The sequence below is a fragment of the Myotis yumanensis genome, unplaced genomic scaffold (genome assembly GCF_028538775.1).
Source record: "Myotis yumanensis isolate MYYU_CA2020_CCGP unplaced genomic scaffold, mMyoYum1.0.hap1 SCAF_12, whole genome shotgun sequence".
In the NCBI taxonomy this organism is placed as follows: Eukaryota; Metazoa; Chordata; class Mammalia; order Chiroptera; family Vespertilionidae; genus Myotis; species Myotis yumanensis.
The window spans coordinates 27816891-27829944 of NW_027223763.1; the positions used below are offsets into that span (position 1 = coordinate 27816891).

The 13054-nt window shown below is 42.8% G+C and overlaps 1 protein-coding gene and 1 non-coding gene across 3 annotated transcripts in view; both read right to left on the reverse strand.

Annotated features, from left to right (window-relative positions):
- ZCCHC7 (zinc finger CCHC-type containing 7) overlaps window positions 1-7028 on the reverse strand; it is a 204750-nt gene extending 197722 nt beyond the window's left edge. Inside the window, exons 1-2 of one of the 2 annotated variants that reach the window (XM_070431179.1) lie at window positions 6953-7028; window positions 70-699 (exon numbers count right to left, since the gene is read on the reverse strand). In XM_070431179.1, coding sequence (XP_070287280.1) covers window positions 70-679 — 610 coding nt within the window. In that variant the 5' untranslated portion in view covers window positions 680-699; window positions 6953-7028. Of the gene's footprint in view, window positions 1-69; window positions 700-4818; window positions 4838-6952 lie in introns of those variants that run through there. The other variant, XM_070431180.1, reaches the window with a different exon arrangement.
- A 4309-nt stretch (window positions 7029-11337) lies between these two features.
- On the reverse strand, window positions 11338-11445 carry LOC139021387 (U6 spliceosomal RNA). The gene has a single exon (XR_011473492.1). It is a non-coding gene; the product is annotated as a U6 spliceosomal RNA (small nuclear RNA).
- Between the last annotated feature and the right edge of the window lie 1609 nt (window positions 11446-13054).

Here is a 13054-nt window from a genome sequence, read left to right on the forward strand (position 1 = left end):
AACCTTTTTGTCTAGGAAAATTCTTCTAAAGATGATACTACTTTTCAAAATGGCCAACATGATACTAACCTTCATTAACAGAGTTATCACATCCCACAAGATTGAGAAGGATATCATCATCTTTATCCTCAACTCCACATCCCAGCAGCATCCAGCTTTCCACGTTGTCACTGTCTGAAATGGTGCTCTCTTCCTCTTCACTTGAACTGACTTCTATAATCATAACCTCTCGGATCATACCTGATTTCTTTTCAGGTTTACGCTTCTTAATATCCTTCTTGCATTTCTTACCATCCAACTCATGAGAATGAAGAGAAGCAGGAGAATCTCTGGTCTTTTCTTTTGCTTGAACTCTAAAATTCTTTCTTTTACATCTATAAATACTATCTTCATCAGACAAACTGATGACTTCTGACCCATCTGATAGCTGGATGACCTCACTATCTGAAAGGATAATTAAGTTCTTTTGATTTTGCTTACTACTAGATGATTCAGAATCCCCAGAGTTCTTTTCTTCATGTTCTTCCTTCCTGATGATATTATCAAGATCTTGAGCATAATGTACTTGGCTGTAGAGCTGAAATTCCACCTCACTATCGAGACTCAGTTCACTAGATGACTCTTCACGATAAAGGTCATCTTCATAAGCTTCTACAGTCTCATAACCACCAAACATCATGAAAGTCTGTAACAGTGATGCTGTAAAAGAGAAAGTCATACAAAGAACGTATTTTTAAAACTCAGGTCATGCCTGTTTAGTGCTAACTTCTATACAAAGGCTATCATTTTTCTCAATAACATGTTAAAATACCTTTTTTTCACCCTGGCCACGTGGCGTGGGTTGCTTAGAGCATTGGCCCATACACCAAAAGGTTATGGGTTCAAGTCCCAGTCAGGATGCCTATGGGTGACAAATGATTGATGTTTCTCACATCGATGTTTCTCTCTCGTCACCCCTCACCCCTTCCTCTCTCTCCCTCTAAAAATCAATAAAAACATATCCTTGGGTAAGGATTTTTTTTAAAATAGCTTTTTCTCTTGGAACATCTTTTTTTTTCAAGGATTTCTAAATCCAATTATGACCTACTCTAATAATGCTCACCCTCCCAAATGAAAATTACTACCAACAAATTGAGTTATAGTTATTAAAGAAAATGATGTATTTTGCAGGTATGTTGGAAAGGAAAAAGGTTGTAATCCATTGCCTCAGACACCTAATACTTTTTCTCCAAAATCACAAATATATTTATGTAATTCTCCCTATTCTACCTCTCCTCCTTGGTTCTGGATCTCATCTTTTCTGGTATACATTCTCATATAGGAATATTACTTCAGCTATGACTAACATCTACAATGGGTAACAATTTTATTTACTGTTTTTGTGTAGATTTTTATTCTGTTTTAAAAAATAGCCTAACCGGTTTGGCTCAGTGGATAGAGTGTCAGTCTGAGGACTGAAGGGTCCCAGGTTCGATTCCGGTCAAGGGCATGTACCTTGGTTGCGGGGACATCCCCAGTGGGAGGTGTGCAGGAGGCAGCTGATCGATGTTTCTCTCTCATCGATGTTTCTAACTCTCTCTCTCTCCCTTCCTCTCTGTAAAAAAATCAATGAAATATATATTTAAAAAAAAATAACCTCATGGCTTTCTAATCCTTAACCAAATTATATATATATATATATATATATATATATATATATATATATATATATATCTGATAAACCTGGTTTACTTCTGTGCCAGCTAAAAGATAGGTATAAAATATAAACTTACTAAGGATCTGAAACTGAGGCAGAACTCAGCTTTGGAAGAACTTTACTTTCCGACTGTGAGCATATTAAATCCTGTCATCCTTCAACTCTGCTTAAGCATCACTTCTCAGGGAAGCTTTCCTTGACCCACCAGATTAAATTAAGTGTCTCTTTCATAGGCTTCCATAGCACTTCCAAAACACCACATTTCTAATTACTAATTTAAAGTAAATCTCCCCCAAGCACTGATCACATACTCCAGGAGGGCAGGAACTATATGCATTTGGTTAACAATGGATCCCCAAAACCCAGCAGAGTAACTGCTATTTTAGCAGGATCTCTATAAATGTCTGTTAAACTAATAAAGAATAAATCATCAGGCATTTGTTCTTCAGCCATGATGTCTAACATGTACCTAAAATAAGAAAATTGTGATGGGATTTTCATAGTTGTCTCCAACTATTCCAATTATTCTCATGTCATCAACCAAAAATCTATACAGATGTTTCAATTAGGTACTGATGGAATATTGACCAAAATGAGAGCTCTGGAAAAATAACTCATGTTTTTTAAAAAATCAGGGACAGCCTAGAGAATAACAATGACAATTTATTCTTTCTACTCCCCTTTTATCTATACAGACATAATTTAGAAAGACTAGTCATTTTCTTAGTTTACCAAGTCTCTGCCCAAAATGTCAGGGTGTTCTGATGGTAGATTTGGTGATAAAACCAGCTGACTCCAAGAATCCTATATAATAAAAGCCTAATATGCTAATTGTCCAATCATCCGGTCAACTGTTCAACCAATCAAAGCATAATATGCTAATGATATGCTAAGGCTGCTCAACAGCTCGCTATGATGTGCACTGGCCACCAGGAAGAAGACAGTCGACTGGTCGACCAGTCGACCAGTCGCTATGACATGCACTGACCACCAGGGGGCAGATGCTCCAACCCATAGGTTAGCTTGCTGCTGGGGTCTGGCCAATTGGGACTGAGCAAGATGGGCCAGAGATGCCCTCGAGCCCTCCCGTGGTCTCTCCCATCCTGGCCAACCTCCCACGGCCCCTCCCTGGCCTGATTGTGCACTGTGGGGTCCCTCGGCCTGACCTGCACCCTCTCACAATCCAGGAGAGTCATTTTCAGCCCTAGCCCTCAGGCCACTCCCCTCAGGAGGGTGCCAGACACAGGGTTGTGGCTGGCGAGCGCTGCTGTGGCAGCATGAGCCTCTCCTGATCAGGACTGATTGGGCGCGAGCCTGCGGCAGGTACAGTGGGGCCGGGATGAGCAGGAGAGGTAGGAGCTGCAGGCAGCAATGGACTGCGGGTTTTGGCCCTATCCCCGCAGGCCACCCAGAGAGGCCCCACCCATGTACGAATTCGTGCACCAGGCCTCTAGTCAAATAAATAAAAGCCAATGAAGAAATTAATGAAATTTTTTTACAGAAAAAAAAGAAACCAATTTTTGTTGTATATCTTAAACTTAGCCAATGTTGTATGTCAATTATACCTCAATAAAGCTAGATTTTTTAAAAGATGATTAAGTAATAAGTTAACAATACTGTATTGTATACTTGAAATCTGCTAAGAGAACAGATCTTAAATGTTCTTACTGAAAAAAATAAAAGGAAATATGTGAGGTGATTGATGTGTTAACTAATCTCAATGTGGTAATCATACATATGTATATCAAATCATGTTCACACCTTAAACTTACACAATGTTATTTGTCAGTTATATCAATAAAGATAGGAGAAAAGAAACAAACTTTCAATGCCTTTTTTCTTCTAAAAGGTACATTTTTTTTACCTAAACCCTTCTTGCACTGTCCTTCAGGTGGCTATGCAGTTATAGTCATACAAGTTGAATGTGGCTGTCTGAATAATAATGCTCATAGCATTTATCAGTTTATATTGAAATGTTAGCCTCAGAGGAATTCAAATAAAAGATGAATCCTTTCCTTTTCATTTAATAGGTAAATTAATTCTAAAAGAAGTCAAAGGAATTATGCTTCCCTCAAAATCCTCACTGGATCCATCCTGAGGATCCAGTGTGGACTTAAGATAAAACATAATTCCAGTGCAGCACAGAAAAAAATTAAAGAGCTAAATTACAGAGTTACAAATTTGTACTACTCTTGGAGCCATCCCAAAGGAAAGGGATTAAGAATAGAGCCATAGGCACACCTGTGAATGTATGCCAAAAATAAACTAAAGAAATATAATAAAAACTGACTTCCTTGGGTCTAAGGGTTTATCTCTTTCCCTGAAATGTAGAAAAATGAATTTAACAATTTAGCCCCTATGGCCTTTAAGAGGATTTTCTATCTTCTGTACTTGAAAATTGTGCTCAGCATAACTTGCTCTTCTATTTATGTAGTTTATATATGCCAGGGTTAAGGTTTGCCTGAGGCTGTTTTGGTTTATGTTACTACTTTAATTATATTCAAATGCATTTATTTTACTTTTTTTTTTAAGTGTATACTTAGAGGATTAATATGAAATCTTGATTTAGAAGGCTTTCTCAGCTTTTTTATCAAGGTACACAATTCTCAAGCATACTTAACTAGATAACATAAGGTCTCTATAAGAATCACAAAATTTTAAGTCTGATAACCTTTCAGATGATCTCATTCAACATCTTCAGTTTACATTGAAGATGTAAAATGAAGTCCAAAGAGATAAAGAGGCCTACCCAGGGTTTTGTACCTAATTGAAGAATATAACTAGGGCCAATTCACATTCCCCTAACTTACAGCCAAGTGTTCACTAAGATGTTGTTGTTTTTTTAATTTTTAAAATAATTCCAAATGAAGATTTTTTTTAAGCCTTTCTTCAAAGCTATATTTGAATTGGTTCTAACACTTAAATTTATTTCACGAATATCCATTTTTGCTCCCAGTGGAGTAGAAAAACCATGAAAGGCAATTCATACATTTGAGTTTGTCAGTTTAGCACCCAGGAGCCTCCCAACTTGGTACTCAAAGATCAAAGACATCCATCCCATGACCAAAAAAGATTTAGGTTATGTTAAGAAACTTAAATATTAGTTTGGGGATGAAACTTACCTAAACAATTAAAATGGCTTAAATCAGCCGCAGAGAATAACTGCGTAGGCTCTCAACATTCAAAAGTGGGAGCAGTAACCCTTCACTGAATTTTTAAACTAGACAACGGAAGGCTCATTTAAGCTTTTGGGTTTTACTACACAGTCTTTAAAGCCAATGCTTCGGCTCTAACAGTCTACCTTCTGATCATGCTGGGCCTTTTGCTCTTACTTCCTTGCCAAGAACTTTGAGCCTAGGTGTTTCTTCTTGGTAACAGAGGTATCCATTCTCACCGAGTTGTAAATTGGCATCTTGATTTTAAACTCAGTTTTCAATGGAAAGTGACTAATAGAATTTATTTTCAACTTAAAACCTGACTTACTTTTAAGTGAGCTATCCTGATGGTGAGGTATTAAAAACTGTTGACTCTAGTGTTAAAGTCTGTCCATTCCTCAAATGTGACTTTCACTGGGGAGCAAATCTGACTGGAGTAGAGAACCCAGAGAACGGTGTGAAACAATAGTCACACAAGAGGGAGAATACGAGATGTTTACTGGGAGACAATTATGCTAAATTTATTCGGAAAAGTCCAGCTGTTCTTGGGATGCATGAAGCCCCCTTAGGATCATTAATACCAAAAGCACTTCCTTCACCTTTCCCTCATCTCTTTCCTTTCGCTAGGCAGTACTTTATCTTTATAACTATCTTAATCCCCACTTCCACGTCCACAGCTCGTTCCCCAAGAGCAATACTGAACGTCCCAAAAGCATAACACTGTCGAAGTATACACAAAGCCCCCTTAAAAGTCTTTGGATGTGATAGCCTAAGTGTTCAAAATCAAGTTTTGGAAAAGTCCTGAAAGAGTGTGAGGGAAGCTTGTTTATTCTTCGAGCCTAATTCAACGCTGTAATCTGAAATACGGGTGAATCCAGCCTGAAGATGAGATCCGCGGTCACCGGCGAGGCTGCACAGAACCTCGGCTACACCTCCAGCCTGCCTCCCCCTCCGACCTGCCTCCCCCTCCAGCCTGGCTACCCCTCCAGCCTGGCTACCCCTCCAAGTCTGCCTCTCCCTCCGGCCTGCCTCCCCCTCCGGCCTGGCTACCCCTCCGGTCTGGCTACCCCTCCAAGTCTGCCTCTCCCTCCGGCCTGCCTCCCCCTCTGGCCTGGCTACCCCTCCGGCCTGGCTACCCTTCCGGCCTGGCTACCCCTCCAAGTCTGCCTCCCCCTCCGGCCTGCCTCCCCCTCTGGCCTGGCTACCCCTCCGGCCTGGCTACCCTTCCGGCCTGGCTACCCCTCCAAGTCTGCCTCCCCCTCCGGCCTGCCTCCCGCTCTGGCCTGGCTACCCCTGCAGTCTGGCCACCCCTCCAGCCTGCCTCCCCTCCAGCTTGCCTCCCCCTCCAGCCTGCCTCCTCCTCCAGCCTGCCTCCTCCTTCAGCCTGCCTCCCCTCCAGCCTGCCTCCCCCTCCGGCCTGCCTCCCCCTCCGGCCTGGCTACCCCTCCGGCCTGGCTACCCCTCCAGCCTGCCTCCCCCTCCGGCCTGCCGGCTCCAGGCAGCTTCCCCGCCGCCCCGGCAGCTCTTCAAGGTGAACTAACTGCGGTTTCACGACATGTGAGGGGTAAAGGGGATCTTGGCGAACACAGCCCACATCTCCCCATTTTACAGGAGCGAAGGGGCACATCTCCCGAAATGTTTCTGGCCCTTCAGCTGCTGCTTCTGACCACAGAGGCTGGACTTGGCCGAGGACTGCTCGGTCCTCCCAGGCCCGGCCCCTCACGGTGCGGCGGGACCTCCGCGTTCAACTGACTCATCGGCTTCCCCAACAGACAGGAACGATCCTGGGGTCGTGGGGGTAAAGCAGAGCGAACCGCCATCCCCATGGAGGCCACGGGCGCCCAGCCCTGTTCGAACCACGACCTCGGGCTGTGGCCGGGCAGGGAAGAGCGGACACCCCAGCTGGGCAGCCGAGCCGCGCAGGGCACAGCCGCACGGAGGGATCGCCAGCCGCGCCCCCCGCCACGAACGAGGGACAGACGGGGAACGCGGAGGCCGGCGAGGCGACACGCGCCAGTTCCAAAGCCCGGCGGGCGAGGCGGAGGGCGAGCGGGGGTCCCCCGGCCACGGGCCGCGCGGGGTCTGCCACACACATACTCACTGCCGCGGCTGCGACCAGGAAGCACCAACCAGGAACCAAGACGCGTAGAGGGACGGGGAGGGGCGAGTACAAATGAGGTAAGAAAACCGCGTCCGCGCGGACTCGGGAGGAGGGCAGGCACTTCCGGGGAAAACACAGCTCCCGGGAGTCCTCTTCCGTCCCGGCTCATCCTGCGGGACCTCTGTACGCATGCGTAACATCGGTTAACCCTTTCCTTCCCCGCTCATAATCTTTTGGTTTGTCTTTCTTGCTTTTCCCCTTTCCCTTCACTGCTTCTTTCAAAGATACCTAGGCTGCATCTACAATAGGGGACACTTTATTTGAATGACTTGCGCGTTGGAAATCCTACTTCCCTGATAAAACCAGGTGGGGAGCTCGCACCCTTCCTTATGCGCCCGCGAGAAAAACTACATCTCCCATGATGCCCCTGGTCCGGCTTCAGGACAGGCTCCGCCTCCTTCTCGCTGGATCGCTTGGGTCATCCTCCCTACTCCCAATGCCACGTGGTGCGGGTCCCCAACCATGACCGAGGTGGGGACAAGGGCCCGAGTGTGGAGTGTCGGGTGGCATGGCCAGCTGATCCAGGGACCCTCAGGGAGAGCGAAGCCTCTTAGAGAGCGTCTAGCTTCTAACTTCTCCTGTGTGCTTGGTGAACCTAGACAGGTACCTTCCGCCTGTAGTTTGAAGTTGAACCTAGGGTACTGGGGCGTTTCCGGCTGTTTTTACAGGCAGCAGATGGAAGTCTCTGTAAGCCTTGAAGAGCTGTACTCCTGCAGAAGGTTGAAGTGAATCCTGGTCCTTTAGAAGCCTCCAGAGGCTATGCGATTGTGTTGGAAGCCTCTGGCTTTGGTTCCTTTTCTCACACTTTATTTTAATTCTTAGTAATAATAAACCCACCTGTACAACTTTACAAAATAGTAAAGCACCTTTACTGGTATCAGTTCGCTGGCCCTTGGCAACAGTCCTGAAAGACAAGTTTGACATTGGTTCTTTTGGCCAACAGTTCTTGAACCTCAGTTGAGAGGGACACAGTATTAGCAACTGCTGATGTAAAGTTTGTGATTTCATAGAGCTAAGAGTCTAGCTGGGAACACAAAATACAAATAATTTAATTATAAATCTAAGAGTTTGGCTGGGAAAATTAGAAATATTAATTAAAATTATGGTAAGTGCTAGGAAGGAGGACGGTGCAATGAAAAGGTAAAATTGAAAGACCCATTTTGCAGAGGAGGAAACAACTAAAGAGATTACTAGATTGCTTAGGTAATGTGTGTTGTGTAGAACAAATGTTTTCTTAATAAAATAGTTTATTGAGCTTTTATCTAATGCCAGGTTGGTTTTTAAAAATTTCCATTTCACAAAAAGAGGAAATCGATTAAGAGAAGTTAAGTTGTGCCCAAGACCAAAAGGATAGAAATACTCCAAATTACTGTGCCAAATCCTCATGCATTGAACCAAGGTTTACTACGTTCCTATGTTCAGAGTGCCTTAGTCACCCGCCTTTAGGTTATTTCATAAAACCTAGAGTCCTTTGGATGGCATAAAGGGCAGTTCATGAGCTGAATCTGCCTACCTGTTAACCACGATGCTAAATCCTGGGCAGTAGCCAGAACACACTATGCTCTCCCACATCTGTGCCTTTACATAGGGCACTCCCACTGCCTGTCAAGTCCTTCTCCCTGGCTCTGCCCACCCCCTGGGTCTTCAGGGAAACCAAACAGAATAGGTATTCCTTCTCCTAGACTCCCCTACACTTTGGATAAACCTCCATCAAAGCAGTTATATTGTATTTATCTTACCGTTTCAGATGGCAGAAACTTTGACATTTTATCTTTGTATTTTCTCCAGCTAACATAATGCATGGTAGACAGTAAGCACTCAATAAAGTGTAAAGGAATGAAGCCACTCTAACTCCAAGGAAACCAAAAACCAGTGTGGATCCACCAGCTATGATAGTGTGGAACCATGTCATAACCCCCAATAACTGCAGTGAAGTGCTCCATGACATTAAGGTAGGTATAAAGAGCTGTAGGGGTCCCAAGGATAAAAAGATTTCTAAGGAGAGCAGTGTATACACACACACTCTGCCTTTACATGATGAGTTCTCATTTAGACGGCTTTTAGAAATAAGATCCAGTCTCCTATTGCAGTGATGAGGAACTGAAGCCCAGAAGCGAAGACTTGCCAAGAGTCACCTAACAGGCAGAACTGTGTCTGCGTTCCCCTTGGAGGTTGCCACAAACACAGTATTTCCTTTCCACCTCATGCTATCTCTGGTACACACTTGAGATCAGGGGTGACAGCATGCACAACTATCCTGAAGCCTCTCTTACAGAGAACATTCTAAAGAGCCCTTTTATTTGAGGAAGGAAGCACCTGCTTTCCCCAGGGCAGTGGCGATACTGTATTAACAGTAAGCAGATGAATTGGGGTGAGGGACCCCAACGAAGGGGCTTGCCTTGCTACAGAAGGCAGGCAAGGTGAGGGATGTACTGTAGCATGATGTAGGCAAGTGGCACATAGTACTCATCCTTACCCTTCTGTTGCAGAGGAAGGAGCTACCTCCTTTCTTTTATTCTGATTTATTAGTAGTTCCTAGAACCTCTGAGAACTAATCATTTTGACCTCTTAAAAGTTGCCTTTTCATTACTATTCATTCACTGAGAGGCTACTATGTAACAGGCCCTTGCTAGCCACTTGAGTTATATTGTCTCTCTCCCCTTCTCAAATTGACTCTGTAAGGGAGGTGTTAACCCATTTCACTAGTATAGAAATTGCAACTTGGTGAGGCCATGTGACTTGCTGTAAATCACACAGATTCAAACCCAAATCTTGTCTGAATTCAAAACTCATGCTCTTTTCTATGCCCAAAGTTGCCTTTTAAAACTAAACTCCTTGAGGGTGGAGACGATGAATGGCCTGCTCCTATCTCTACACCCAGCACCTAGCCCAAGGCCAAGCACATAGTGAATTCACAGAGAATGCTTGTGCAATGAGTGGATCCAGTATTAAATGTGTGTTAAATGAATGCTCCCTCCTCTGCTGTCACACAGTATGAACAGTGTTGTTGTGGGACAGTAGAGGAGGGAGCAACTGGATGTTTAAGGGAAGTGGAGAAACCCCCTCTGTCAAGGAGGAGACCAAGCAAGTACTCAGAAAGAAAAAGACAACAAGCCAGCATTCTAACAGCAAAGAACACCAACAGGCAATTCACAGAAGAAACCCATAAGGCCATGAACTATGATAAAGAGGTGCTCAACATCACTAATCATCAGAAAAATGCAAATGATCTCATGGAAATATAAATTGGAAAAGCCCTTTACGGGAGCTTTTTTGATAGTGTCTATCAAACTTGTAAATGAGTTCGGTCAATGTGGCTCAGTGGTTGAGCGTGGACCTATGAACCAGGAGGTCGCGGTTCGATTCCTGGTCAGGGCACAGCAGTAAAAGAGACAGGATAAATGCAATGCACACTCTGGGATTTTCTTTTGCCATAAAGGGTATTGTTGGGACAATTTGAAAAATCCAAATAAACCTAGTGCTGTATTGATGTTATTTTCCTGATTTTTATATTTATATTACAATTATGTAAGAGAATGTCCTTCTTTTAGGCTATCCACACTGAAGTACTTGGAGTAAAAGAGCATCATTTGAAACTCATTCTCAAGGGGTTCAGAAAAAAATGTGTTGGGGGAAAGGAAAAGGAGAGAAAGAGGATGGATGACATGTTAAAAAGTTAACATTTGGAGGATCTGGGTAAAAGGTAGACAAGAATTCTTTATACTAATTTTGCAATTTTTTTCTGTCTGAGATTATGTCAAAATATAAAATTCAAAGGAAAAGTTAAAAAAAAAGAATGAGTAAGAGTTCACCAGATAGAAAAGACAAGGGAATCTTCTGGCAAAAGAACAAGAGAAACAAAGGAAACTGACAAGTGTGAGTGGCATATGTGGAGAAACAACCATTGGCTCTACGTGTCCAGAGCATCGCATGGCGTGGGGAGAACGGGACATGGGGGAGAACAGGAATGATGAGCAACCCAATTCACAGATGGACACATTTCTCCGCTACCTAATACTGGAAATGAAGATTTACAATCTTTATACCCAGCCTCAAGCCCTGAAAAAAAACAAAAACACACACACAAAAAAAAAAACTTGAGTTCTTGCTGCATAGTGATTTCATCGGCAATTTCTCTTCATCCAGTGACTATAGAACAATAGCTGAAAGGGACAGCTAGTACAACTCCCTCATTTTGCAGAAGGGAAAACTAAGGTCCAAAATGGAGAAAGGATTTGGAAGTTCCAGCAAAAGTTAGTGTTAACACTGGCTTCCAGTTCACCATCCATCATTCTTTCTCTGGCACCAAAAGTTTTTTGTTGTTTTTTTTTATGGTACGCTTCATGAATTTGCGTGTCATCTTTGCGCAGGGGCCATGCTAGTCTTCTCTGTGTTGTTCCAATTTTTAGTATATGTGCTGCAGAAGCGAGCACTCTGGCACCAAAGTCTTAAAGATTGAGGCAGAAATGGAGGCTGGCAAGTGAAATGACCTTTAAAATTTAGATGTTTATCACTTGCCACAAGTATGGACTTAATATCTCTACAATTTTAAAATGTAATTATAGAAACGGTTGTCACTTAAAGCCCATACTTTGCATCTGGTAAGTGCTGCTCAACTCAGGCTCCTAGTCTGAAGCAGCAATCAAGTTAGTTCTCAGGAATTATCAATGACATTGGTACCCATCTGGCTTTCTTGAAAAGTTTAACATCCTTTTTTATTATTCATGATTTTGCAGTTCTTCAAATTGCAAGGTGATGGAGAGAGCATGCAATTTTCATCCAGGCTATGAAATCATTCTTGAATTTTGGACATTCATATAAATGGATTTTAATTTTTCTTAGAGACTGCTTTTCCTTATGAAATCATGAAATTGAAAATATATGTACTATAAATTAAACTGTAAAATATTCTCATTACAATAAAATCCAAAGGATAAGGAGTTAGCATTTCAAGGACTCTGTTTTCATTTGTCATCATTCCTAGTTAGAAGAATATTCCTCAAAGCTTACATCTAACTGACTATATGACTAGCAAAACTATTGAGGTTCTAATTTATTTAAGAATCATTAGATTCCATACAGGACATCTCGAAGCATGTCATCAGTAATGTGTTGACATAATATGCACACTGCAAAAGGCATGTCTTTATTTTAAATGTTCATAAACCCTGGGTCCCACAGAATTTTAATGCATGAAGGGACAGGGATAGACCTTATTCAGTTCTCATTCTATAAGGGGGCAACTTTCTTCCCCTGCCTATCTCAGACTCCAGATTCATGCAGTTTTCAGTCCAGACATGTCTTTGCAATGACATTTGTGTGAATTATTTTATTCAGGATTGTAGATTGACAACAAGTAAAGATTGAGAATAATCAAGATCACCTTACCAAGTGAGTTTTTTTTAAATTTATTTTTATTGGTTTTAGAGAGGAAGGGAGAAGGAGAGAGATAGAAACATCAATGATGAGAGAGCATCATCGATTGGCTGCCTCCTGCACGCCCCCTATTGGGGATCGAGCCCACAACCCTGGCACGTGCCCTTGACCGGAATCAAACCCGGGACCCTTCAGTCCATAGGCCGTCGGTCTATCCACTGAGCCAAACCAGCTAGGGCCCAAGTGAGTTTTTTATACAGTTTATGTCACCTTAAGCACACTTATACACAATAAATTATAGCTGTTATGCTTTGTGTTTTGGACATTAATATCCCTTGTTTTTTATGAAATTGATGAAACCATTAGCAAAGTAGGGCTTCAGAGGTCTGTCTTTAATCTGACAATATCTTCGTCCTCTGCTTTTATTCTGGATCTGATATTCTTCCATGACTGATACCAGTCTGCATTAGCATGGTGTATTTCTTATATGTCACCTAGTAATTGCAGAAGATTCTGTCTTCCTATCCGCCACACCTCAAACTTCACACACTTTCTGTACAGTCTTCAACAACTATTCCTGCAAGGCCCTAGCAATGCCTATTCTTGCTTTGCTACTGGGCTGCTTTATTAGAGTCCGGAACTACTGCACACTTTCTTGAGAATGTT